The 26,904-nt window shown below is 48.8% G+C and overlaps 13 protein-coding genes across 13 annotated transcripts; 7 read left to right on the top strand and 6 right to left on the bottom strand.

Annotated features, from left to right (window-relative positions):
- Positions 1–229: 229 nt before the first annotated feature.
- Positions 230–1,171, top strand: COCVIDRAFT_35219 (hypothetical protein; the record flags this gene model as incomplete). The annotated part of the gene is made up of 3 exons (XM_014704204.1): positions 230–362; positions 421–518; positions 662–1,171. The coding sequence occupies 3 exons, from the start codon at positions 230–232 to the stop codon at positions 1,169–1,171; spliced, it is 741 nt and encodes a 246-aa protein (XP_014559690.1).
- Positions 1,172–2,117: 946 nt separating this feature from the next.
- Positions 2,118–3,738, bottom strand: COCVIDRAFT_63635 (hypothetical protein; the record flags this gene model as incomplete). The annotated part of the gene is made up of 4 exons (XM_014704203.1): positions 2,118–2,237; positions 2,325–2,451; positions 2,892–3,565; positions 3,610–3,738. Coding segments are annotated over 4 exons (1,050 nt in total), but the record flags the coding sequence as incomplete, so codon positions are not given.
- Positions 3,739–4,512: 774 nt separating this feature from the next.
- On the bottom strand, positions 4,513–5,622 carry COCVIDRAFT_91392 (glycoside hydrolase family 16 protein; the record flags this gene model as incomplete). The annotated part of the gene is made up of 2 exons (XM_014704202.1): positions 4,513–5,231; positions 5,277–5,622. 2 exons carry the CDS (start codon positions 5,620–5,622, stop codon positions 4,513–4,515), a joined length of 1,065 nt encoding a protein of 354 aa, XP_014559688.1.
- Positions 5,623–6,066: 444 nt separating this feature from the next.
- COCVIDRAFT_13519 (hypothetical protein) lies at positions 6,067–7,374 on the bottom strand (the record flags this gene model as incomplete). Its single annotated transcript, XM_014704108.1, has 1 exon — positions 6,067–7,374. One exon carries the CDS (start codon positions 7,372–7,374, stop codon positions 6,067–6,069), a length of 1,308 nt encoding a protein of 435 aa, XP_014559594.1.
- Positions 7,375–9,384: 2,010 nt separating this feature from the next.
- On the top strand, positions 9,385–10,791 carry COCVIDRAFT_91437 (glycosyltransferase family 2 protein; the record flags this gene model as incomplete). Its single annotated transcript, XM_014704201.1, has 1 exon — positions 9,385–10,791. One exon carries the CDS (start codon positions 9,385–9,387, stop codon positions 10,789–10,791), a length of 1,407 nt encoding a protein of 468 aa, XP_014559687.1.
- Positions 10,792–11,193: 402 nt separating this feature from the next.
- Positions 11,194–11,898, top strand: COCVIDRAFT_13517 (hypothetical protein; the record flags this gene model as incomplete). The annotated part of the gene is made up of 1 exon (XM_014704107.1): positions 11,194–11,898. One exon carries the CDS (start codon positions 11,194–11,196, stop codon positions 11,896–11,898), a length of 705 nt encoding a protein of 234 aa, XP_014559593.1.
- Positions 11,899–13,526: 1,628 nt separating this feature from the next.
- COCVIDRAFT_91329 (hypothetical protein) lies at positions 13,527–15,397 on the top strand (the record flags this gene model as incomplete). Its single annotated transcript, XM_014704200.1, has 2 exons — positions 13,527–14,134; positions 14,182–15,397. 2 exons carry the CDS (start codon positions 13,527–13,529, stop codon positions 15,395–15,397), a joined length of 1,824 nt encoding a protein of 607 aa, XP_014559686.1.
- Positions 15,398–15,587: 190 nt separating this feature from the next.
- Positions 15,588–16,582, bottom strand: COCVIDRAFT_24126 (hypothetical protein; the record flags this gene model as incomplete). The annotated part of the gene is made up of 3 exons (XM_014704131.1): positions 15,588–15,870; positions 15,923–16,249; positions 16,305–16,582. 3 exons carry the CDS (start codon positions 16,580–16,582, stop codon positions 15,588–15,590), a joined length of 888 nt encoding a protein of 295 aa, XP_014559617.1.
- A 2,821-nt stretch (positions 16,583–19,403) lies between these two features.
- On the top strand, positions 19,404–20,752 carry COCVIDRAFT_91424 (hypothetical protein; the record flags this gene model as incomplete). Its single annotated transcript, XM_014704199.1, has 4 exons — positions 19,404–19,733; positions 19,757–19,944; positions 19,993–20,217; positions 20,269–20,752. The coding sequence occupies 4 exons, from the start codon at positions 19,404–19,406 to the stop codon at positions 20,750–20,752; spliced, it is 1,227 nt and encodes a 408-aa protein (XP_014559685.1).
- A 356-nt stretch (positions 20,753–21,108) lies between these two features.
- COCVIDRAFT_91352 (hypothetical protein) lies at positions 21,109–21,794 on the bottom strand (the record flags this gene model as incomplete). The annotated part of the gene is made up of 2 exons (XM_014704198.1): positions 21,109–21,277; positions 21,343–21,794. 2 exons carry the CDS (start codon positions 21,792–21,794, stop codon positions 21,109–21,111), a joined length of 621 nt encoding a protein of 206 aa, XP_014559684.1.
- Positions 21,795–22,117: 323 nt separating this feature from the next.
- Positions 22,118–22,897, bottom strand: COCVIDRAFT_35209 (hypothetical protein; the record flags this gene model as incomplete). The annotated part of the gene is made up of 1 exon (XM_014704197.1): positions 22,118–22,897. The coding sequence occupies one exon, from the start codon at positions 22,895–22,897 to the stop codon at positions 22,118–22,120; it is 780 nt and encodes a 259-aa protein (XP_014559683.1).
- Positions 22,898–24,052: 1,155 nt separating this feature from the next.
- Positions 24,053–24,873, top strand: COCVIDRAFT_91331 (hypothetical protein; the record flags this gene model as incomplete). Its single annotated transcript, XM_014704196.1, has 2 exons — positions 24,053–24,134; positions 24,206–24,873. 2 exons carry the CDS (start codon positions 24,053–24,055, stop codon positions 24,871–24,873), a joined length of 750 nt encoding a protein of 249 aa, XP_014559682.1.
- Positions 24,874–25,941: 1,068 nt separating this feature from the next.
- COCVIDRAFT_35207 (hypothetical protein) lies at positions 25,942–26,699 on the top strand (the record flags this gene model as incomplete). The annotated part of the gene is made up of 2 exons (XM_014704195.1): positions 25,942–26,049; positions 26,106–26,699. 2 exons carry the CDS (start codon positions 25,942–25,944, stop codon positions 26,697–26,699), a joined length of 702 nt encoding a protein of 233 aa, XP_014559681.1.
- Between the last annotated feature and the right edge of the window lie 205 nt (positions 26,700–26,904).

The raw sequence follows: 26,904 nt of genomic DNA, 5'->3' as shown, positions 1-26,904 counted from the left end.
CCCTATTGGCTGTGGCAGTCAACTACCTTACAACCAGCCCACGTTGATTGGTGGATTTTTGCAGGGATGCTGGTGTCGTCATTGTTCGGCATGAGGTGCTAAGATGCTCTAAAGTCCGACGCTTCCCTTGGGTTCCCGTCGCGCGCTGACATTGATTCTTCCTATCTTCTCTCCCGCTGTCGTACGCTAGGATTGCAGTCAACCTGTTCTTCATTCTACGTGCCTCAAAATGGCTTCTGCGACCGGAATCCCGCCTAATTCCGCTGCCGCGCGCGGCCAGAGCGAAGAAGAGCCGCTCCTCGGCAGAAGAGGCGATGCAAGCCAGATGCAGGGCCAGCCGCTGTATCACAACTTGTGGATTGGTATGTGAAGCTACTGACTAGGCTTGCGAAGGGCGACAGCTGTTAACCAAATACACAGGTACTGCCCCCATTGCCCAGGCCGGTATCTGGATTCTCGCCGCCATAGTCTGGGGCGCCATCTTCTCCAACAAACTCATCTTCTTCTCCGCGCATCCGGTAAGCACCCCTCAACTTAACGTCTTGTTCCAGCAAACCAGCTAACCGCCGCCCGCCAAACAGCTTCTCAACTCTGTAAGCAACCCCGGCACCACCCTAGTAACCCCTTCGCGACAACCGTATCATTGATACCTTCTCCATAGGCCGGCTTCCTCCTCGCCATCCAAGCAACCCTTATCCTGCAACCCACGCACACGCCCGACCAAAAGCGCGCCGGCACACTCGCCCACTTCCTCTTCCACGTCGTCGGCGCATCCGCCCTAACCGCCGGCCTCATCATCATCGAAATCAACAAGCAAGGTCCCGGCCACGAGCACTTTGCCTCTGCACACGCCCGTCTCGGTCTCGCCTTTTACGTTCTCGTGTACCTCCAGGCGCTTGTTGGCTTCACCCAGTACTACGTGCCCCAGCTGTATGGTAGTGTTGAGAATGCTAAGAGCATCTACAAATACCATAGACTGTCTGGTTACTTTATCGCTGTGCTGGGTCTAGCTACTATTTGTGCGGCTACGTGGACTACGTATAATATCTATGTGGGGCATATGCAGCATTGGGCGGTGATTACGGCGAGTGTGCTTGTCTTGGTTGGTGTGGTGCCTAGGATTCGGCTCAGCAAGTTTGGGATTAAGAGGCAGGGTGAGGTTAGGTTGTAGATGTTGTTGTTGCATGAAGAAAAGGAAGGTTGGATTGTGAGGTATGGGGTACGATGGATGATGTGATGGGGAATGCGTTACTTGGTTCGTTTGAGGAACAGGGAATTGGTGATTGACGAGAATATGAGGGCGGGATAGCTTTTATCTATTTGAATGCATTTTCATAGCATATCATGACATTTGTTTTTTTCTTCATTTTTGAGCCATGTCATGAGTGTTGGAAAAAACTTGCATTTTTTGTTCTCATTTAAAAATAATTCTAATGTGCTAAACAAGCAAACACCGATTTAAACAATGTTGGTCCGTAATCTACTCATATACTACACGAATAATAGACACTATCATTATTCTAGATCGCTCTTGTCGTTTTTTTTTGTGTGGAGTTTCTCTTGCAACGGAAATCTATCCCGTTTGTCCAATTGAACCAACTTCGATATGTTAAAAAAAGAAAGAAGGGTTTTCGGCGTTTTTTTTTCAAATATCAACTATTTCAAGTCAATCTATCTTTCGATCATCTCGCAAAATAACAGTGATTCAGTCCTCTACTCTATATACCCCCTTCTACAACATATTTTTTAAAAAAAAGCACAGTAACCCAACACTCTTGAACTTCACCCCCCCCTTTCCATTGCCCAATCCAACTCTCTTGATTTCTGAAGAAGAAAAAAAAAACAAACAAACATCTACTGGGCTGTCTCCTGAATTCTATACCTTGTATATCGGCGACGGGCATTCCTTCTGGCGAGCCAACCCGGCGTCCTCTCAACCACGGCACCTCGCCTTGGTTACAAAAATCCCTTTTCCCCAAACGCCCCATAGGCGCTCGAGAATTGTTTTTAGTACTAATGAGGGGTTTCAAGCTGGCAACAAGGTATTTTTCTGATAAAGTGTAGAGGTGGGTGTGTGAGGAGGTCATCGGTTGGTGCGCTGGTGTAGAGTGGTGGTGAGGAGGAGAAGAATAAGGGGAAGGGGGAATGTGGTAGTCACCCTCGTGTAGGTATTGTAAGAGGAGTTTTATTATCGCTGGGTCGTCTTCTGGGAGGTTGATTTCGCTTGTTGAAATTTCCTTTAAGCTGGGTTAGTTTGCTGTGTTGGGATTTCACGTGATATAAATCTTTTTTTGGATGATGATGATGTGGGTATAACTACAGACTTGACCGCCGAATTTGAGTGCTCGGGCGAAGGATTCGGCGCGTGGGCAGACGATGAGTTTGTGGACGGCGTGGGTATCTGGGCCGCAGGTTATTTGGAGGTCGGAGTAGAGATCTGATATTAGAGAGCTTGGTGGTGGTTGGTTAGGTTAGGTTCCGTTGTTTGCCGGTGTGGAATGATTTGATCGTGAATGTTAGTTACCTTTTGATTGAGCCCAGAATCTGGGTTTCGGCCTCTGACGCCATATTAATGACTGGGAGTACGACTGGGGGAGTTACTAGGAATGTAGAAATGTAAAATGAAATATACAAAACAAAAGTTGATTGTTCTGGTCGTGTGGGGTATCTATGGAGGCTTACGCCAAGACGCTGTACTCAGGCAGATTGAAGTTTAAACTTTCCTTGCTGGTGAGATTATATGGACAATTGAAAGGTGGAGAAGAGCTGAGCGATTTTACGTGTTTGTATCCACAGTGATTCTTGTAGCGTCTCCATTGGCGGATGGAGGGTGTTGTAGTAACACCCCAATTCCCCGAGCAGAGTGATCGCAATTGTTCTTTTCCTAGAACCAGCGATGGTCATCTGCCTTCTTCAACAAGACTCCGAGAGACAAGCTGCCAAACTCTCCCATAAGCACTTGAACTTCTGGCTTTTTCATGAGCTTGATATGCATAGCGATGGTGTCAATAACGATATCTCTTAGCCCTTTGTCTTCTTCCCTCTCTGTCGAGAATGCGTAATCTGCAGCAGCTGAGAATCCATCGGCATCCCAATGTTTCTCACACCCATCCTTGAATTTCTCTTTCGACAGTTCCTTCAAACCCGCGATGTTGTACTTATGGGCAACTTCATACACCTTCGCATGAACCAGAAGATCTTCAGCTTGCAATTTGAACCTGATTTCTTCGATTTCGTCACCATACTGCTCCTCACAGGAACTGCATACAAATTTGTCGCATCTGAAACCGCAACTATTACGTTCAGGTGAGCAATGGTGATGAGGACAGAGCGGAGTACCCCCTTGCTCCCGTGTACAATTTACACACGAGTGTGGAAAGTCATACGTGTAGAATTCATCTTCTTTGTTGCGAAAAGTCTTCTTACAAAAGGCGACAAAAGAACTCGGAAAGTCGGGCAGATCTTGTGGGTCACATTTATAATCGCCAGTGTAAAAATATCCCATTATCAACTTTATGATTGCCGGTTCGTCCTCAGGGAGATCGATGTTTGATTGTTCAGATTCCTGTACATTTTAGTAGAGCCCAGTACATTCTGAAAGCAACGCACTTTGCCCGGAAATCTCACAGCACCTGCAAAGAAGTCAGACTGGGTGCAAAGTATCATTTTGTGTACTTTGTGTACGTCATTTCCACATTTGATGGTGAGATCCGAATATTCTCCTGAATCCAAGCATCTATTTGTGTATTAGCCAAGCACTTCATAACTTTAAAAGAAGGTAATTGCCTTGCGACTGCTGCTAGAACAGATGATTGCATTATCTTCGCCATCGCGGGAAGTCAAGAAAGAGTGCAAGACTGGCTAGCCACGAGTAACGCACCACCAAAGCTCAAGCTGTGTGAGGCGTGTGAGGTATGTAAGAATACTTAATAGCTGATGTGGCTTCAGAGATACAACGTGTGTTCTGTTAGAATGCGGGGAAGGTTTTTGTTGTGAAAACGCCGCAAGGCTACCTCATCTTCACGCCTAGTGCCAAGGCACTAGGCCGACAGGAAGGGACCATGGTCCACCAATCATAAGGGAATGAGATTGAAAGCAAGAACGAGCTTTGTGATACTACTTGGAATGAATTCAGTAACAAAATTTACTTAGGATACTGAAAGAAAAGAGTTAGTGGAGTACTCACAGGTGTTTTGGAAATTCACTGAGAACTCCTTTTGGTTCGTTGTAACAGTCATCTGTTCAAGAAATCAAACACACATCAAATCCACTACATCACCCAGCAAGTGAAGGCTCAAGTTAATTGTTTTTTCCCTAATATCCACAGTGAAGCTCTTCTTCAACAACTGTTTGTCCAGTACTATCGCGTTACAATGGCGTTTGCGGGGCAGCTTGGCTGACAGCGATCTTGCCCTAAATATTCATGTCTCTCTCCTTGGGTTTGAACATCTTGTCTTTTTGTTTTCTGTAAAATTGAACTCCAAATAGATTTACTGCCAGCGCCCCCATAAATCACATAGACTGTACAAATATTACAATCGAGACCAGCACGACAACCCACCAAAGGTGTTCCGAAGCCCTTTCATGTATAGAATAGGAAGTGCTTGGGACTGGAGATCCTAGAGAAGACTCCACAGAGCATACAGTCCTACTGGACTTTGCAACAGTGGTAGAAGTGGTATTGAAAAGCAGCTCAACCCACTGAATATCGAACCAAGCTTCATTCCCAATATCCATTCGTCCTGAGAAGTTTCCGCCATTGCTCCAAAGGTTCAGTATGATCGTACTCTCGGCACCCGGCACATTCACACTAGTGTCGGCGGTCTGTTTACCATCGACGTACCATGCGCTTCTCCCACGTATCCAGTCCAACCGATAGTTGTTCCAGCCAGAAGTAGGTTTACGATCTTCCATAGAGACATTGAACGTTGCGTCTTGTATTGGTACTGCTGTATCTGGATCTGTGGTCGGCTGATTTGAGCAATGTATTTCGTTGCTACCGCCCCCGGTTGGAATTTCTATGTCCGACTCGGTGGTGTCGTTGTGGTATGTGAAGAAGCCGGCAATTGCACCACTTGCACCACGTATGCGCGCCAACATACGTATCGAGGCATATGTAGCATTGTGCTCGATAAAGTCTAGCTCAGATGCTAATTGCGTACCGTTGGGCAGCCGTGTGGTGTGAAGAGTAAGGTAGGTAGACGAATCTTTCGACCCATCGTTGTTCTTGCCTATCACTCGTTAATATAAACCAGACCCCACGTTCGATAACCTACTTATTGATACACTGGATGGTGTATAGTGCATATCGATGGTGTCTTCTCTCGCTCCTGGCCTCAGCCAATGCCGAGCATCCCAACCAGCACTCCAAGGAGAAGCGGCAATGATCTTCGATTGTCCATTAGATGTTACTGTTATCGATTGCTTTTCGCCACTGTCGGGTACTGTATCCGCATTGCCAAGAAGGCTCTCACTCAGATTTCGGAAGTCGTAGAACCGATAGAAATCGTACGTCGCTGCAGTTGAGCCATTGGTGGAGAACACAGTACAATCTTCTGCGGCTACCTTGGTGAGGAAATCAGGTATGGCGAAAACCAACAGAAGTGTGGCTGTGGGAAACATGGCAAAAGTTTGGTTGGAGGGTTTGACAACCGGGGCTACTGCATGGATAAAATTTCCAGCTTTTAGCAGCTGGAAGAGCTCAGGATGGGTATCAGCTACAAATTTTGTCGCTAAACCGATGGATCTGATGTTATTTGGGTAGATCCCTGGCATTAGTATTGAAAATGAACAAGGCGTTTAAACACTCGGACTCGACCCGGGGGACTTCTGTTGGTTGTACAGTGGCTCAGCAGTGTGGCGTTTCTAGATCTTTCACAGCTCATCACGACAGCAGAGGAAGAAATGGTACTAGAGAAACTGGTGGCATGGTAGTAGCGCTGCATCAAGGAAAGCCAATGACATCCACGCGCGGCATCCAGATTCCGCCTTGGCAATAAGTATGAAACAAGGCACTAGTTTCTTCCCCAATATCCGCTAGCAACAAATCGCTCCAAACCTAGAACATCAACTACGCTGTGGCTTTGCTGTACAATCATCGATATGCAGATATCTGCAAAGATCCCTGCAACAATCATCGATCGACCGTTCCGTCTTCCACTGCAGTTCTTCCGCTGCCCTCGTGGGGTCCGCCACAACCACCGCCACATCACCAGCGCGCCGCCCTACCTCCACTATGGGGACGGTACTTCCTGAACATGTTTGCATAGCTGACACAATCTCCTTGACCGAATTGCCGTCTCCCGTGCCCAGGTTGAACGTATTGAGCGACCCACATCGCAGTCGCGACTCACTGACCGCTTTGAGGGCTGCAACGTGGCCCAATGCCAGATCGCTGACATGAATGAAATCTCGCATCGCAGTCCCGTCCCTGGTATCCCAGTCCGTACCAAATATCTTGAGATGTGACATCCTACCATCCATGGCCCGCAGTAAGCTAGGCATTAGGTTGCTCGGTTCCGTCTTTGGATCCTCCCCCAGCTTCCCAGACGCATCACAGCCAATTGGGTTGAAGTATCGCAAAGCCACAATATGCCAAGATGGATCGGATATCGCCAAGTCGTTCAAAATAGCTTCGCACATCCACTTGGTCCGGCCGTAGGGATTGGAGATTGCTGTACAGCCACCATGTGTGACTTGGGTCTTCCCGTCCATACGGGTCCACTCACGAGTTTCATGGACACAATGATTCTCGCTTATGTGCAGTCCAGTTTCGGACGTCACTTCTCCATAAACGGCTGCTGAAGAGGAAAAGATCAGCGTTTTGATGTCAAGACTGTCCAATAGCGAGCAGAAAGTGACCATTCCAGACACGTTATTGGAATAGTACTTGAGTGGCTGCTGAATGCTTTCGGGTACAGCCTTGTACGCAGCGAAGTGGATGACACCTTCGATCACCGAGCTGGGTGATCCAGCTCCATACTGGTGAAGAATAGCAGACATGGCGTCCACATCCCGATAGTCGGCTTCGTGGAACATAAGCGAGGGGCTCAACAAGCTTGCTGAGTAGTAGTCGTCTCTTAGTGCTTTGATCCGGTCCAGTGTCGTCATGTATGAGTTGTCGAGATTGTCTATGATCACAACGCTGAAACCTGCTCGAAGAAGTTCCAACGATGTATGACTGCCGATATAACCAAGCCCGCCAACAACTAGGATATGTCTCGATCGACGAAGACTAACTGCTGTCAAGCCGGGGTACTGCAGTTCATCGATCTCAGAGGTGGGAGTGCTGTACACTGAAGATATACTGAATGCTGGTGAGCATGGTGTGGAGTTATCAGAAGAAGCGTAAGAGCCTGTCTCAAAGTAAGACATTTTGAAGTTTGGAAAAATGTTGCTTGCTGATCCTGAGTGTAGAATCTTGCTTGCTTTAAGTATTCACAACCTCGAGCTCTATAGATGCTCTCGATGCATCCAATTCTTACATGGCTTGCTGAGTATGTCGAACATCAGCTAGTTTCAGCTTGAGCACACAGTTTCTCTGCAATGGCTTGCGCATCGGGTAGCCTGTCTGCCTTCGAGATACGAATGCTAGATGTCACATCCGCTCGGGGACTGTCGAGTTACTCTTCCAGATCACAAATTCCCTAATTGAGGCGCCATGCCAGCTGAGAGATGTCCATAGACGATCTAGATCTGTACTAGAAAAGGCGATTGTTGAGTCGGCGGGAGCATAATGTGCCGCCAATACATCATTGTATGCCTTTCCATGCTTGGTATAGTCTATAACGAACCAAACCTCTCGTACTCACAGGAGCATGAACCGCGGAGAAGCTTTTCGGCTGTCTGCGCGAAATTATTTTAAATCCTACCGAGCCGTTTCATCGCTCATTCGTGGTGAAGATTGGAGCAATCTAGCTCGATGCTCACTAACCCATTGATTGAAGCCTGAATTTGGGATGTACAAGTCTCTTACAGCATTTGAGACATCTGAATCTCCGCATATGGAGTGCCTAGAAGTTGCCAGATACAGATGTTCTGTCACGTTAAACGCCTTACGAAACAGGTTACACTGAAGATTAACCTTCATAGCAAAGCCACATCACATATTGATGTACCAGGAACGTGGATGTTCCGATTACGCAACAAAAAAGAGAACAAGCTTTTACCTTTTCAGCCTTGCCTCTCGCTTAGTGACCGACTGTAAGCCAGATAGGTGATGCGGGCCAGGAACCGTGCAGATGCAGGGGGGCTTGTATTCCTTTCGGCAGTTCCGAGAAGGCGAAAGTCGCAAATCGTTGAGGAACATGCTTTTAGGTAACTGGTACTTTACTGTGTTGGTGCAGAACAGCAATCAAGATTGGTAAGCGGGAGAATTGGTGGATGTCTAGACGATGCAGCCATGGTCTCGGCCACGGCTTGCTGTGTTGATCGACAACAGGCAGCCACGAAAGACATCTAGCTGAGCAGCGGTAATCACACCGGTCGACGATGAGACTAAAAAAGGAACCGAACTCTCGAAACGGATGTATCGAGTGACACTGGGACTTTGTATTGGAGTCTGCGGAAATCTAGAGCATGACTTGTGGCTTAAAGCTGAATTCGAAAAACCTCGAGTTTCTGACGTGCTAGTATAGCAATTCAAAAATCGATAGTTTGTAATCGTGTTCTAGATCGAGGAAGAATAAGCCTACAGTCTTCAAAAGTACGAGAGACTGTATTCATTACGATTTCATGTACCCTCATGCAAGGTACTACACTCGCTTCTACTATCATCTCTCTTTCGTTAACCGCAAAATGACTGGAATATCCTTCATACGCAGAGAGGATGTGGACGAAATATCACTAATTCGTCCCACTCTGGCATTCGATTCTGACAAACCCAGTCAAGACGCGCGTCCTGAAACACATTCATCGGGAGCTCTCACCCCTGCACAAGAAGAATTATCCCCGCCAAGACCTGCATTTATCTCATACGACTCTTCGAATTCCATCACAAGTTTCAATGAACAACCTTCACAGTACCCATTTGGTACACCTTGCTCTTCAGCAACAAACTCAGCTTTTTCAAGCAGCGAGTCGCTACCACTTCGACAAGGCGCCCAGAAACGAGACCGAAGAGGAGCAGTCCTTCGTTTGCTCTCTGCTGCCAAACAGAAAGTCTTCAACCATGTCCATCCTAGGACGATTTGGCAGATGATTGATATACGGGAGGTGTTTTGGCCATTCACCTGGAAGAAGTACATTGTACTCTTCCTGGTCGCTGCACTGGCCGTCGGTATTGCTATTTCTGATCATTATTTCGGTTGGCTCAAGAAGTCAATGGAGATTACTAGGAGCAACATGCTGCCGGTCCTTATCATTGTGCTTGGTCTCGAGCCAATTATGATCACCATCATTCTTCTCGTCGCACGCGTCCCACCCCTCGACCCGACCGTCAGCCCATCTGATGAGAAGTCTACCTCAAATGTCGAGATCGACATTGAGAAAGTGACCAGCAGCGTAGAGGTTACATCATCGAACTCGAACAACCGCACAGCATTGGTCATCCCATGCCACAACAGCGACCACGAAGCTACAAGCAAAGTCCTCAAGAGCGCTTTTGTCCACTTTCGGCCACAAGACATATTTGTTGTTGACAATGGTCGTTCGAGACATCCTCCGTCGCCCGAGTTCCGCAAGTTCATTCATAGCGAACACCCCGACATAAACTATATCTGGTCGCCCATTGGCAGCAAGAACGCGGCACAACTTGTCGGAGCAATGGCTGCTAAAGACCACGACTGGATCATGACAGTTGACGATGATGTATCCATACCAGCCAACTTCCGTGCTCCAATTGACAAGATGGACGACGTCACCAAAGGCTGCGCATTCCCCCTTAAGGCAGTCGATGCAAATGGAGATGTACCAATGTGTCTCGTTGCATGGCAGGACTGCGAATACAAGATGTCTGGTCTCACCAAGCTCGCTGAGTCCTCTATATGCGGTGTGCTATACCCGCATGGTGCAGGATGGTTCTGTGAAAGAGAGACCTTGATCGACCTCATCAGCAACTACCACTCTATAGACTTCATCGCCGAAGACGTCAACACCGGTCTCTCTATGCAGCGTATGAAGAAGCGCATCGCATTCGATGCGACGTGCGTGCTTGAGACTGAAGTACCTACGACAGTTCTCGGCCCTGGTCTCAACTGGTGGAACCAACGTTATCGCTCATGGGAAATGGGTCGACATGGCCGTCTCATCGCCTTTGCCGACCGCATGCTCCTTTCACTCAACGGCCAAACAACACCCTGGGGCATCTTCACTCAAAAGTTCATCCACCTCTACTCCATCGCCACCATTGTCGTCGACTGGGTCCGCGTACCCGTGTTCGTCACAATGGGATCCAACACGAACTTCTGGCGCCTGGGCCTCCCCCTCATGCTCGCTGCCACTCTTCCCATTCTCGCATTTAAGTACTTCAACGCGCGCCATCGACCTGATCTCCAACCACGATTTTGGGCCGCTATGACATATCCCCTCTACAAACAGTTGTATTCCCTCGTCTCCGTCTTTGGAGCTATACGCGCTGCCATATTCTACGCGGGAGGCCATAAGAAACCGAAGACTATTAAGAAGATGATTGCTGATAAGGATCCAAATGCTTTGTGGCTTGACCCGCGATTCGAGAGTAACCCAGCTTTTCTGGCTGATGAGGCTGAGGCGTTGCTTGCTTCGTCAGCTTCCGGTGGCGATACGAAGGTTCCCACTTCTGTTTATATCTCTCCTGCCTCTCCATCATTGTAACTACAGGCATAGAGATGTTGTTCTATGTTTTTTTTCCTTTCCTTCATTTGTTAGCATAAAGGCATTGTTGTAGAAACTTTAAAATTCGATACCCCCACTTCAATCTTCGGCAGGGTTTTACATGCATTAGCAAAAGATCCCTAGAACTCAGTACTCTGTGATCGATTCTGTCGTCTTATTGCGCGATTATTCAATCAAATCTACTTTTGTTACTTCATCTTGGATTGATACCACATTTCTTGAGCATCCTGCGCTAGGCTGTTTCTTACCTAGTACACTGCAAGTATGACTGGCTTGGAAGCCTAAAGTCATCTTTCAACTCTCTTTTCTCAAGTTTAACAAACCAATACCTCAATACGCCTATCAAGAATATATCCAATGACCAGCGAAAACTCTTCAATAATGGCGTCGTCTTCTTTCATCCTCCTTACACCTCGGCTAGTTCTCATCCCCACACCCCTCGCCGTCAACATCAAATCTTATGTAAATCTCTACGCCAGTCTACATGCCGACGCGGCTTTTTGCGAGATGGGATTTGGGGCGTCTTTCCCAGCAAGAAATTGGACAGAAGAAGAAACACGGGAAATCATCTTAACACGAGATATTGCTCGATGCTGGCAAGAGAGGCATTTGGGCGACCTTGCAGTGGGCCTACGATCAACAGCACAAATCGACCAACTGACTACACGACCCATTACTGGAACCAATGACCAAGTACATATCATCGAAGAGCACGAAACAGAAACGATATCTCAAGCATTGAGTAACGTGGAATGGGTAGGATATGCGGGTGTGCGCGATGCAACTACAACATCTATGCCGCTGCGCACTGATGCAGACCCCCCATTACCGCACTGGCAAGAAATGATTGAACTTAGGTATGGTGTTGCGCCAGCGTGCTGGGGTAAGGGTATGGCCCGCGAAGCCGCAGAAGCCGTTATGCAGTGGGCTAGCAGAGAAAGAGGTGTGAAGCGGTTTATTGCTGAGACGGAAAAAGAGAACGCGAGGAGTGCAAGGGTCTTGGAAAAGATGGGTTTCGTGAAGAGGGACGGGATTGATTATTGGAAAGAGGAGGGAGAGGTAGAGTGGGAGAGAGTGTTCGTGTGAAGATGCAAGTTCTGATTGGCAGGGGCTTATTTCGTTGATCCGCGGACCAGCCTGCAGATCATCTGGTTATAGTACAAACGATGCTGAAGTGACTGTGAAAGGTGTCGATTGTGAGAGTCCAACGTGTTGGATATCATGAGATAAGTTGAAGGGAAGACTGAATAAAGCGAGGATGGAGAAGTATCGCTCCAGTGACTCGAGGATGGAAACCGAAGACGGAGAGAACCGGAAAGGATAAAGCGGTCTAGGAGTATACTCCCATAAACTAGGCTGTTCTAGAAGGGGTGGTAGCGTACGTTGCGGTCCGTGGTGGAGACCGGTAGATAGGTCCTGGAGGCAGATGAGGCTGAAAAGTCGGAGGTCGGATTGGCAGGGCATGTGAACGGAAAGCTTCCTATAATGGGTAATACAGCACCTAACATCTACTCCACATTTAGTGGTGACCTACCCTAGTATTCACAATGGAGTGTTTCAACAATGAATCTTTTTTCTTGCAAATGCAACTGCACGGGCCAAGCACGTTTAGAAGACATGATGATTGGATCGGTGATAGAAAAACTCTCAACATTATTCCCGCCTGCTGTCAAATAACTTTCATGAAATTTTGAAAGTTTTAGGTTCAGTCTGATCTTAGACTGTCCACAGCGTGTCTCAACCTATGTACATAGGTGTAGATGCCCTTTAGTTGCCGGACCTTCCGCAAAAAGGCAAACCGATCACTTCGCAATTACCGCGACATCGCGTGGCAGCAACCAGCATGTGCCTCGTGGTGTCAAGGCTGGGGCAAAATTCGGAGACGGAGCGAAAAGAACTGTTACAATAAAGTGGAGTGCAATGGAGACCCCGATAAGTCGTTGATTCGTGCCATGGGGAGTGGGATAATGTGACGTCATCAATGTCACCTTGGATTATCGAATTTCGAGGCTAAGGCTGGTGGCGCGGCTAGGCGGTACTGATCGCCACTGCTTGGGCGGTTTACTTGTGATGCTTGGATGGCAAGTGAGGTCTTGTGTATAAAGCTTGGAGCGCAGCTAGGGTGATGGAAGACCCTGGCATGGTGTATGAAGGTACGGCCAGAAGCCTACTTGCTTCGTTGTAACTTGCGCACTCATATGCATATGTTACATACTTTTGGGTAACAAAGCAATGTAATCTTTGGTATGACGACGATAGACCTCTTCAATAGACCGTCTTCGCTTCGGCCGACATGCGATTTGCATTTGCCCCATATTTACTGCTGCATCGCTTGGTCTGAGAGGCTGTGGGGTAGTAGGCCTGAAGGACCAAACGGCCCCTAATTTGAACGCGCCGTAGCTCCACAACTCTGTCGGTGCGGATAATGTAGTATGACGTCCTCAGCATTGACCGTGTGCCTTGTGATGCGCACAGAATGCAGTGTGCTGCCTGGTTCGCCGCGCCTATGCCATCACCGCTTTCACTTTTCACTGCCAAGTTATAAGAGTCCATTCACCCCAGTGTAATTATGACGCGAAAATCTCGGTTTAATAGTTAATCTTTCTATCCACCCAACCCTCGGAGCCCATACTTCTGGGGCCTCGAAGGCGCGCTTACTATTGCCCAAATATCTTAATAATTATTGACTGCCTAAGCGCTTAGCTTCCGGCAGCATGGCGTCCGCCGCGGAAATAAGACCAGACATTCACGACGCCGAGACAGTCAACAAGAACGAGGCTGGCGATCTCGAAAAGAAAGCTGCTTCTGATGGCGACCACTCTCACACAGAAAACCCAGCTGACCATGCCATCTCTGCGGCTGATAAAGAACACTACGAAAAGTACGGCACCTACGATCGCTATGAAATCACTGAAGAAGATTGCTACGATGAGCTTGGGTTTTCTTTCCCCGAGTGGAAGAAATGGACTATCCTTAGCGTCATCTTCATGGTGCAAGTCAGCATGAACTTCAACACATCGCTATACAGCAATGCCGTCAGCGGTATTTCCGAAGAGTTTGGCGTCAGTGCACAGGCAGCGCGTGTTGGTGCAGCCGTTTTCCTACTCACATACGCCTTTGGTTGCGAGCTTTGGGCGCCCTGGAGTGAAGAGCTCGGGCGATGGCCTATCCTCCAGCTCAGTTTGTTCCTGGTCAATATCTGGCAGATTCCTGTTGGTATCGCACCCAATTTTGGGACTATCATTGGCTTTCGTGCTCTTGGTGGTCTTTCTACTGCTGGTGGCTCTGTCACTTTGGCCATGGTGGCTGATATGTGGGAACCGTGAGTACCTTCTCTTTCTGCACTATGAATGCAACTAACATGCACAGTGATAATCAGCAATATGCTGTTGCGTTCATTGTCTTCTCGTCCGTTGGTGGTTCAGTTCTCGGTCCTATTGTCGGAGGTTTCGTCGAGCAATTCCTCGCCTGGAGGTGGAACATCTGGATCCAGTTAATCTTTGGCGGTGCAGTTCAAATTGCCCATGCTCTCCTTGTTCCCGAAACTCGCACCACAGTGCTCATGGACCGCATTGCTAAGAAGCGTCGCCAAGAGGGCGAGAAGAATGGCAAACCGAACAACATCTGGGGACCGAATGAACTCAAGACCTTCAAGGAACGCTTCAGCATACGCGAGATCCTCATTACCTGGATGCGCCCATTCCGCATGTTCGTCACTGAGCCTATTGTACTTGTCCTTTCGCTACTGTCCGGTTTCTCTGATGCCATCATTTTCATGTTCCTTCAGTCGTACGCCCTTGTGTACGAGCAATGGAACTTTGCACCCTTCGCTATCGGACTGACTTTCATCGCCATTGGTATCGGCTACTTCCTCGCCTGGTTCTCTTTCTTCCCAGCTATCAAGCGCAATAAGCGCCTTCGTGAGGAGAAGCCTGAAGATGAGCGTGCTCAATACGAGGCGAGACTTTGGTGGTTGCTTTACACCGCACCCTGCCTACCTATCGGTCTCATCATCTTCGCCTGGACTTCCACCGGGCCACCAATCCACTGGATCGGTTCTCTCATTGGTTCCGCAATCATTGGTATCGCCAACTACGCCATCTACATGGCCACTATCGATTACATGATCTGCGCCTATGGACCCTACTCCGCCTCTGCGACCGGTGGTAATGGCTGGGCCCGTGACTTCCTCGCTGGTGTTCTCACCATTCCCGCAACGCCTTTCTTCCAGAACATCGGTGGCGACTTACACCTTGCATACGCTTCAACAATTCTTTTCGGCATCTCGTTGCTTCTGGTAGTTTCCGTCTACGTCATCTACTGGAAGGGTCCTGAGCTCCGCAAGCGCAGTCCGTTTGCCCAGCAGCTGAATGCTGCTCGTGACGAGACTGGCGGCCGCCGTGTTAGCAGTTTACCAGGACTTTATGGAAGTAGAGCAAACTCATTTGCACAACAAGGCGGTTCAATGCCAACCTCACGCAGAGGCAGTGTCATACGTGGTGTTCCGGAGGCAGAGAACAAGTATGCGGAAGCTCAGCGCATGAAAATGCAGCGCAAGCGGAGTGCGAATGGTAGCACTCCTTGATTTTTGACAGCAAGCTTTGTAGAGAGTAGCTCCACTGTTTTATGAACAATGTAACAATGATACCCGAACATGTTCTTGAAAGAGATCCTGGTGATGATTTTCTGGTGACTTGCAATATCGTTGTTGATTAGGAGTGCAATCGAACTGATAGGAGTGCTGTTCGTATATTTTACTCCCCTAGACTTAACATTTATCTGGTAGCATTTGAAACAGTCTTTGGCATCACTTCTTCCGGTGTAGCAGCTGCCTCGATATCATCAACAATAGCACTTCTTCCTTCTTCCTTGCCTTCATTTTTCCCAGCGAACATGCCCTTGAGCAGCCTCTCAACATCAATGCCCTTTGATTGCCACTCGATTCCCTCCTCGTATCCATCAAACGTCTTACCGGCTTCTTTGGCACGTCTCCGAATACCGCGAGTCCGAAAAAGCCACACCAGATGCGAGACGACCATACTCATCTCGATCGCGCAACTGTCATCGGTCAGTGCCCATAGAGTATCTGAAAACTTTGTACGCGACTCACCACAAAGCATACATAGTGCCGAACAGCGCATCAAACTCATTCTGAGCTACCAAAGCCATGAGCGAGAAAAATGCGCCATTCCAATCGATGGCCAAGAAAATGAAGTCAATCCCAACAACCCTTCCACGTCGTTTTAGTAGCTCAAAAGGAATAGGCAGGTAACCGGAGATGAGTGTCAGGAATGCAATGATACCGATTAGTAACACCGGCCACTCTACTCCTCTCGAGTACGGCGGCCGAATCGCAAACACAAGGCCAACTTCTACTCCAGCAAAGATGACCAGGAGGATGCACAACAAAAGAGATGCAGTCCACGTTCTCCATTTCCTAGCGATCCATCAATACACTGATCCAAAGACTCGATAGCGTACTCTCAACATACCGGCCATATATCAAACACTGCGCCCAACTAACCCCACAAAGCACACCAAAACACTGCGGCTGAACAATAAGCGGAATGTTGAACTGCTGAGCTATAGCATACGCCCCAAAAGGCACACTGCTAATCGACCAAAGCAGCATCATCGACTCCGGTAGCCCAACCGTGCTCTTCGTCCGGTAATTGCGCCATATCTGCGGTACAAGCTGTACGCACCAGAATACCGTGCCTAGGGTACCCAGTACGTTTGCTGCCAGCGGGATGGAGGTCTGTGGCGCCATCAGAGCTTCAATCTGCGAGGGGGAGAATTCGAGCAGGGGGCTCTAGGAAGAGTACACGGCTGTGGGCTTTTGAGGAAATAAAGTAATGGGGAGTAGAGTTTGGACATCCTGGGAAGATATTCCAGAACCACCCGTGGCGACTTCCCCCCGCTTACATCTTTCCTTGAAGCTTGAACCAGCTGCTTATCTCAACGCGTGGGTACAGTGGGGCCGCGGAACAGTCATCTCAAGATCGGAATTTGAGCGGTTTGGGCCAAACAGATCGTTGGGCAAATGCTCATGTTGTGTCGTGAGGTCTGCAGACTGGGGTAAGGCTGGAAAATCCAGGTCGTAGTCCCGCGTTGGTTTTGTCACTGGAAAGCTGTGTGGTGCGTAGATTGCAGTACGCTATGTCGAAAGCGGTAGTAGGATGGCATGTCGTGCATTAGGGCACCGATCGAGTTCTCCGGCCGTTGGACTACTGGGTGGGACCAATTGGTTGGAAGGGGCCTCGGAGGTCGTGGAGTAGTGGGTGCCGGGGTGTATTTCACCGTTTAGTAGTCTTTTGATACTTGTTCCCTCTTTCGGCTTTAGTCTACTAAACAAGGGTCCTCCGGCAGCTCTTTTGGCGATGACCGTGATATCTTACTTGCCGAGCTGCAGGCTGAAATAGTCTCCCAAGCTGCAAATATGGGTGTTTCTAGTGGCACTTTCTGTTACGGGGAATCGAGGAGTCTTTTTGATTGGACATCCGTTGCATGTTGACGCTATATCCGGGGAGAAAGTAAGCTTTGCAATGGTTAGAATCATCGAGATCCCAATGAAGATCGATCATCCAGGAACTTTATTTGGCGAGATAAAAGGCCCTCTGGGAAGTGTCTATGCTTACATTAATTCATGTGACTTCTTGATGTCGGATAGCAAAGTTTTCCTTTTGGTCAGCCCGCTACATGTACTGAAAGACGCTCTTAGTGATATTTAGAGCTCAAGTCATGTCTTGGCTACATGTGAGGTGGGATATGACTACTCTTACAATGCCCAAACCTTTTTTAACCGGATGACTGAGCCCAAAAACTCCGTTCCAGGATTGAGACTCAGTACAAGGTTCAGGAGAGTTGAATCAAGTTGCTGATTTCTTCGATGGCCAAAGAAAGTTGTTAGCGGCATGTGTATATAGATTGGAGGGTTCGTAACTTTGACGGCTGTTGGTCGAGTGGCCAGGAGACGGCAAGTTTCTTTTTCTCCTCATAGCAAAGGTTCTGTTAGATAGAATTCTAAAGTTAATAGACCTTCACTCTACAGGAGCGGCAATGAAAGTGATAGATGATTCACAATGGCCAGTCTCTGGTAGTATGTTGCGTCGTACTGATTTTGTTAATGCTCCACGTGTCAAAGAACCTGGTACAGGAATGACATTTGAAGTGTTATCAGGGACGTCTCTACGCCACAAAACATCAGGTGCATAGCGATGCTTTCGAGGATGCAGCCAAGTCATCCGGATCCACATTTCGTGCCATGCAGCCGTTTACACTGGTCACCAAACACGCCTTATTGGAATTCGGTCTTCGCATTCCATATCGGATTTTGTGGGTATTTGTTACCTGGCATGTGAATAGTAATCAGAGCAAGCGCGTCAAGTGCAGGTGAGAGTGAAGTCTTCAAACATGTGTGATGCTTATCCGCATATAGACATGGATGTATCCATGCGACATCGGAGTAATGTAGGTGTACTTTGGCGAGACCCTAGAGCTTGTCAGTGGGGTGCAGCCCCACTTTACCCCAGACACATCACACAATATACTGGGGTCTTGTAGGATCGGGGAATAGTTGACGTGTCGGAGGTCTTTAAACGTAGTTGTAGGGAATTGTGAGGACAGCATCTGAATAGGAACAAGTCTGTCACTATGTCTAATCACCTGACTTGAACGGGATTTGTAGTCCACAACGACAAAAGCCAGGTACTCTATCTAATTCTATATATCAATGTAGGATATTTTGTAGATCCGATATGATTCAGTATACGCAAGCTCACGGTGGTATTGGCAAGTGTGTCGCGTACCGGAAACTTTGGCGCTAACGGAACGGAACATATTTGATCTTGGCCTACGTCAACACTCTGCCACTCTCACAGTGTGCAGACATGTACGTGTCGTTTTTTTTCAGCCTACCGCAAATAAATGGATATCAAAGCAGCGGTATGATGATCAACATAGCTTCTCAAGTTCCTTCGTGATGCCAGTGGCTGTCGTTGACACTTCACGACTGCCACTTGCAACTTGCGACACTGCGTTCCTGCATTAGACGAGGCACAATCTTACGAATCCATCTATCCGTGGAAATAAAATTCCCAGTTATTCTGATGATGGGATCGTGGGAGTGTTATGGTTTCTGCGCAGTGGCGACGACACCGAAGCCACGCCGTTCTTTTTGTGCGGCGTCCAATCAGTCAAGTCGGATGCTAAGGCATTCCTGAACGATTGACACGATCAGCGATCGTCGATGTCAGCTCAACAGCTCCCGCCGAACACCTTGCCCGCTTCCTCCTTCACTGGCAACATATTTTCTAAATGACCCGTGTTGGGCACCATAGTAACCACCCGAATTCGCACGTTGGTTTACACCCAACACAGGCACACGGACGTTTGTTCATGCCAGGAGCTTTTCCCACTGTTCATAATATAGCGCGTTCGGCCCCGCAGCTGTCGACTACTAACGGAAGCTATTGAAAGCCACAACACCAAGTTTTTGTTCACAAATTCTCTCTGCAGCATATCCTGATATCGCCTCAACGTCGACCATGAATCACGCCTGGGCTGGCTTACATGCTATCTAAGTCAAGCTCATGAGCAACAATAATGCTTTGCCTCCAGGCTATAAGGCTTGGGGTCCATTCATACCCGACGACTACGTTATACATCCAGTAAGCCGGTCGGATATTATTTTAGCGAGTGCGGCGTTCGGTATTGCCAACATCTTTGGACTCTCCGCGGCTTTCATTGGTTTCAGGCAGACGAGAGCGTCCCGGCAGCCGTGGAGAAATGCATATATCTGGATGATATGGCTTGAATTGGCTGCTTCTGTGGTCCTTTCCGTAGTGTGCCTGCTGTTCTTACTAAGGATCATACGGCCCAGTTTTTACATGTACATGGGCATCTGCAAGTATGGCACAGCTGTTGAGTAGAAGGTGACTAACAGTGTCTAGTGGTTTGTTGGGTGGTTCAGATTCAAGTATTGCCGCAAATCATCGTCAATCGAATTCGTGTAGTTTTACCAGATCGACAACGAGGAAGACACCTAGCCATAGGAACTGCAGTCGTTGTCACTTTGATTAACATTAGCGTCTTTTGCGTGTGGATGCCCGCACGTCTTCAGATCAGTCAAAGGTATTCGCTGCACGTGATCTTTTGATATTTCAACTGATCAAACCTCAGATGGGTCCGCGTCAACTCTATTTGGGATCGAATTGAGAAAGTCCTTTTCCTGCTCTTGGACGCGTACCTAAACTGGTACTTCATCAAGACCGTCCAATCCGAGCTCGTAAGGAATGGCCTGAGCAAGTACAACCGCCTAGTCCGCTTCAACAAGCGCATCATCATAGTCTCACTCTTATTCGACGTCATGATCATTGCAGCAATGAGCATCCCCAACGGGTTCGTGTAGGTCAACACCAAACTTCCCAATCTTCACATCAAACTAACATCGAGCAGCTACGCCATATTTCATCCACTGGCATACCTAGCCAAACTCAACATCGAAATGTCAATGGCCCACCTCATCCGAACCATTGCCCTAGCCACCCCACACAACCAAAACCGCATGTCCTTCACAGCTTCTAAATCTTCAATCCAAACAAGCCCCTTCACCACGGACATCTTCGCCGAAGTCCCCATGCCACGCCGCATGCTCATCCGAGGCCTCTTCAGCCGCAATCAACACGGCATGTTACAGAAAGATGCACGTCGTAGGCGGTCCCGATATGACTCTACGCAATCTGCAGGCGCGCCGGATGTGGATTTGCAGTCTCTGGAGCCGCGGTCTAGCAAGAATGATATGCCTATTACGGGCGATAGTGTGGATAATATCACGTGCACTGAAGATCTGCGGCATGTGCTCGACGCTGAAGATAGGCCGCAGTGTGTTGGCGTGCTGGATACAGAAGCCCCGCCTTTTCGTGAGAAAGAGGGAGTATGAATGCTGAAACTGATCTTGTAACAATGGCCATGTATGTCTAGTTCTTATGATTTATGGATCGTGTTTATTATTACGAATCGCCTTGGATCTGCGAGGTGAGGTTATAAAAGTGTGACATGTTCAAGGCATGCGGGCAGAAGAGAAAGGGCGTAGAAACATCTTGATAATCCAATAAACTCTGGACAACCATCAATTGATGATTTTTTTACTTCATCCCCGTTGTACCACTTTCTTGCACAACATTAAACAAACCCATCGCTTTCCCATTATAGCCCATAAACTTTGCTTTCGAGATGTAACTCTCGACTATGTCCAATACGGAATTGAGGTCGCAAATCCCGCCCGTCGTCTCAGGTCTAGGCCTGCCAGTTGGGGTCCCGAGCCTGAAGATCGCGGGCAATCGCTTCGTCGTTAGCAGTATCATCATCGATACCAATGTTGGCCTCGTCACCGGCAAGGGCAATAGCACCCTGCTTCTTGCTCGTCATGCAGCACGAGTAGAACAAGCTAGCCCAGAGGAAGACCCTATCAAGCATGTGTTAGCGCCCACGCAGCCAACAGCGTTTACTGCAGATCAAAAGGCTACGTACCAGTTGAAGAAGTTGAGCCAAAGCAATAGGCCTTGCCATCTTCCAATCTTGACTCCGTTCAACCACATTCCTTGTGTGCCAGGATGATGTACATCTTGGTCTGCCTCAGCAGGCGCGCTAGCTAGATATCCAATGAATCCTATGAACGACATGCCGATAGCAGCCACCATCTTGAGCACCTGATACTTGACATATTTCTGCTTGGAAAGAGTTCCAGCTTCTGCGTTCTTTTGCTCACGGACGACGAAGAAGATGGTGGTTATGGAGGTGAGGAGCGGGGTGTAGAGAAGGCTGAGCGTGAAGAGTTTGTGGCGAAACGGGATGAGAAAGGTGACGAGAAAGGCGAAGAATGCAAGGAATGCAATGGCTAGCTGGGCGTGTTGTAGGATGCGGAGGCGAGGAGACACATTTGCGCTGGGTGCAAACGTGATGGGCATCCTCATGGCAGGCATGTTGATTCTGGCGTCAATGAATTACTGGGAGAGCCGATTCTTCTGTTGATGGCTCGAGGACGACTGTGACGATGGCTGCACAACGCGTGATAAAAGGCAAGCTTTATGGCTCTATTAGCCTGTTGACCGGTTACGCCTCATGGGCGACCCCTGGCGACCCGCACCCATTTTTGGTATGTGCCCATAATGTGGCTTGTATGGGTTTTGTTGCCAGACTTATTCGATTGGCCGTGGTGCCTAAAAATGGGGGGCACGCGTTGCCGAATGTGTTTCGTCGTGGTAAGGCGGCCAGCATAGGCGTAGGCAGAAGCGTCTAGGTCACGTCAACGCGCAAGGGAAGATCTATCAAGGGACGCGATGCGATGATAGATATTGGTATGCCTGATACGAACCCCCGGTAGACTTGAAGTGTCGCCAAGGTGTGTGCTGACGGTGTCGCCCTCGGCTATCGAGCTGTCAGTCGGATTGTGGCTGAGTTCGTACAAAGCAATAACCGTGTCAGCCGCCAGTGTTTCAGTCTCGCCAACGGCTTGAGAGGATTTGAAATGCACGCCTTCGTAAGACCTGCTGGCACTACCAATCTCGGAAAGCCTTTGATTGCCTTTAGCCAAGTGAACATGCATTGTATTTGCCGATGCAGCGTCTCGTGCCCGGCCAATATGCTCCTGGATTGACAACAATGGGTCGTGGTCTTGCTGTGCAGCATCAACTTTGTAAACTACCATATACAGCATGTTGTGTGTTTCAGCCGGCTGGTCAGATGTCAAAACAGATGAACCTTCGGACGAAACGATCTCGCAAGCAAACCGACTCATCTTAGCCAGCGAGGGCATAAACTGCATCGTCTTTTGTGTGGGATGGTTGAGCGCGTGCAGATACTCTACCGATGCCAGGTCCTGCACATTCGACAGGTGGTACACGGCAAGATATTCGTTGTGTCCATTTTCAGGGTTGAGCGCGCGGTAACGACGCGCTCGCTGGAATCCTGGGAGGCGCAGGCGCTCAGGGAGATGCTCGTTGGTCCACCAGTCGTTCAGAGCGCCTTCGTCTACTGTTGTAGGGTCAACAGATGCCCATATGACAAGCAGACCCTGTGCTTCCATCACTGATGAGCCTGGTAGTGCTAGCTTGTAGCGTAGATAGGGTGATTAGGTGCAGGGATCAGCTTGACTTCACAGACAGGGCGCTCGTTGATAAGGCAGCGGCTATGGCCGGGAACAGAGAAAGACGAGCAGTCGGACTATGCGGGGCGTTTTGTGAGGTGAAGGGTTGCCCTCATCGTCGGCAAGCTAGTTTTTGGAGATGTACACTATATACATGCAGTGCTGTGGTGGTGTTGGTGATGATGGTGGTGGTGGTGGTGGTGATGATAGCACTGGAACCAGGTGTAGGAAGGTAGGAAAGTGGGGTTGTGCATGGTAGGCAGGTACACAGGTAAGTACTCATCCCCATGCTCTCCACAGCCTCCATCCCTTCTGCCCTTCTCTACCTCCATCTTTTATTTGCATCCCACACCCACACCCGCATCCGCATCCATATCCACGGTGATATTACAAGACCCTCAGAGAACGGCCCGGCTTCTAAACACGGCTGCGATTGCGATAACATGTCGGATCTCGGCACTCGCAGCCCCCACTGTTCCCAATCCACGTGTCACGCACGTCTTGGTCGACTAGGCAAGCGTTTCAAGCCCATGTGTGCCTGACAACACATGCAAAGGCCGTCGTTCACCTACTTACTACCGTGCGGCTCCACTCGTCCCGGCCCTACCAGCGCTGCTAACCTGACTCGTGCCAACTAATGGCCAATCTCCTTGATCCCCGACATTGACCCACACGGCAATTTTGCAAGGCTTGGTGTCAATTTTGCTGGCCTGGAGTCAATTTTGCTACAGTTCAAGTCGGGCTGTGCATCTCATGCAGATCGCCGCTAATTGCACACATCTAGCCGCGGCTAGCAAGACAAGCCTTGCTCTGAAGCTCAGGGGGAACAAAGATACAGGTAAATGGCGCTTCGTACTTATATCTACTAGAGTCGGCGCGCACACCCGTCCGCTTCGCCTTTTGCCTTGCCGTGTCTGCCCACTCGTTTTGCAGTCGCAAAGCTCACGTTCCTTAACGCCACACATACCATAGTCGCTCCTTTTACCCTGCAACAAAGCCACAATACCTACCCGCCTATCAACATACTTCTAAACTTTAATTCTTACACTCGTATTCTGACAGACCCACTATCGAGCCTACAACAACAGAGATACCATGCGCCAATCAACCGCCCTTCTTTCCATTCTTGCCAGCACCGTCTGCGCTGCTGATATCGTCAGCTTTTACTTCCCCGGTGGTTCGTCACCCACAATTTTCTTGTCATCCTCCTGTCCTCACGAAGCCGCTCTAACAACATATTCGCAACAGGCTATGAGGGCGCGGATCCTGTCGCGACAATCAACACTGTCAACCCAACAATGACCGAATTCCGCATGGCGTGCCCTACTGGCATAGACAGCTCAGAGTGCGGTTGGGGCCCGGGCCTTGACGCGACTATCCTTTCGCAAACACGCTACCAGGCCACTATGGACGCTGGCGGTGTCTCCATGAGCTTGGGCTGCGACTACAACAAGAAAGACGTCGAGATGACATGCACAGTAAAGCAGAAGGGTGGCAACGACGACACTGGTGGTGAACCCGTCACTGCGGTTTTCTCCAACGACGATGTCAAGTTTTTAACCGTCGACGTTGTTGCAGGAAATAGCTTGCTGAGGACCGAAACAAGCACAGCACCAAGCGCTAGTGCGACAACTACCAAGACGAGCGCTCAATCTACCTCTGTTGCAACTTTGACAAAGAGTGCGAGTACAGGACAGATGACGGTCGAGTCGGTCAGCGAGACGGCCAGCGCGTCGTCCAGCGCGTCGCCCAGCGCAACCATGAGCACCGTTTCTACTCCTAGTATTGCGCCCTCGCCAACATCGAGCCAGTCGTCCGCAAGTGTACCTGAGAGCACTGGTGCCGCTGCCAGGTTCGGCATAGAGGGCTCTGCGCTGCTGGTGCTTGCTGGTGCTGCGGCGTTCAATGTATGGTAAGCGTCTCCAGTAGACTTAATGACTCAATTGCCGTTCATAGCACTACAAGTCGTGATTGATTCTTGACCAAGTGTCTGCTACAGGGCAAGTACCTGATTGATGCACCTCTATTCTGTCAAAACCGCTTATCCACTGTTCAAGCAGTGTTGGATAATGTTCCTTTACCTCTACATTCCACTTCGTATTCCCCTTTATTGTATAATAGGTTGAATCGGTACTAGTTACATTGAAACAATCTCATTTTTATGACCGAGACGGATGAAGAAGACGTAGGGTTGGAGACGGTTTATCGTTCTCGCTTGTTACATGCACAGAATGTGCCTCTGCTGTACGACTGGCCGCCTTTCACCATGTGACCGTGCGATTGAACACGGCACATGATTTTCTCTAGTCAGGCATAAAAGTGGAACGGTAGATAAGTTTCAGAACGATTCTCAGATTTCCCATGTCTAGCTTGTACTGCTACAAGACCCTTGGTCACTTTTGCTTTGCGTTTCCTGTTCCTGTCAGGGTCTTTGACTAGCGTATCATGACATCATCCCACCCCCACGCTCCTCTCCCAGCAATCTTCTTTCTTAAACTCCCTACTTTCTACACTACTACAACTCAGAAGTCTAGCCCTTTGACTAGTTTGCAGCTGCGCTGTCCGGAATCTCTGGCTGATACTTGACATCCGCAAAAAACATTGTCGGCCTTGCGCATGACATCATGTTCGCTACGCAGGGCGGGGGGCTGTGCATCTCGGCTGCACAACACCAGGTCATGGAGTCGAGATGCTCAGGCGCCACACCCAACCTGCAAGTCTAGAACACCTCACCATCACCTTCTTATGACGTTATTCCACCCTCAAAAGACGTTGCAGACATGGGGATAGCATGTTGTAGCCGCGGCAGCTTACCCACCTTAGGACTACGGTTGATTCTGAGAGGCCCTTGCGGTCTAGATTTTGAAGGCTGGGACCGATACCTGCAGATATGATATCTTTGTGGGGTGGTTTTAGGACGATCCCCGGTCTTCGTTCGTAAGGCAACTGTTTCGCAACGAGCTGGTCGCACAGGAGAAGGGCAAATGAACGCTGTGGAGAGTTTGAGATCTCGATGGAAAAGTTCTGGATTCTGTGAAGCCCTCGTACTTCGTAAGAGCTCGCACGCTAATAGTATCAGTATAGATTGGATTGTAAGTACAAAAGCGAGCATGAAGCACTGATATAGAGAAGAGCATCAAACATACAGAAAACACTGGGCTATCAACTGCTTAGCCGAAGCTACTTACATTTCATCTACTTCGAAATGCGGGTCCTTGTAGAGAGCCCACTCAAGAAGCCCAGCTGCGACATTCGTCAGAATGCAAACATCTCTCTCCACACCCTCTACGAAACAACGAAGAAGACTCAAAGCACCTCCAAGCGACGACCCAAGAAGTATCGCGCGGTCGAACGCTCCGACGGTGTCATTGTTGAACATCCTCGTTATCGCCCCGCAGCTTCATCACAAAAACCAGTATCACAATCATACCCGCAGAGAGCTCTTCTGCTTGACCACACGTTTTTATCCAAAGAGATGGGAGACGCGAAGTCTAGCAGGATGATGTATGACTTGCTAGGCGTTGGGGGTTCCGGGAGCAATGAAGTACATGGAAGGCATTGCGATACTACAGATATAGGAAGGAGAGGCTTCTATGGAGCGGAAAATCACCAGTGGACGTTTGTTGGGATTGAAATGTATACCTCTGAACGGCGGGGTCTTGTCGAATCAGATCCAATTGATCGTTTTCTCTGTGAATCAGGGCCATGGAGCTCATATTCTCGAAGAGAGGAGGAAACCTAGTTTGGGTGTCCATATTTTAGTATAGTGGGTAATGTTATCAAAAGAAGCGATTCGTCAAATATGTCCATTTCTCCAATCGCGTGACCTGTCTTATGGAGCCGCCATCTGTACCTCTACCCCACACATGTACAAAACAAGGAAGTGCACACTCGATGCTTTATCTATGCACTCCTGCCTCGAACGGGATTTTTCCATGCCGAATGCA

This window comes from Bipolaris victoriae, assembly GCF_000527765.1.
Source record: "Bipolaris victoriae FI3 unplaced genomic scaffold scaffold_17, whole genome shotgun sequence".
NCBI lineage: Eukaryota > Fungi > Ascomycota > Dothideomycetes > Pleosporales > Pleosporaceae > Bipolaris > Bipolaris victoriae.
The sequence above is the reverse complement of the archived record's forward strand: the minus strand, read 5'-3'. Positions and strand labels throughout refer to the sequence as shown.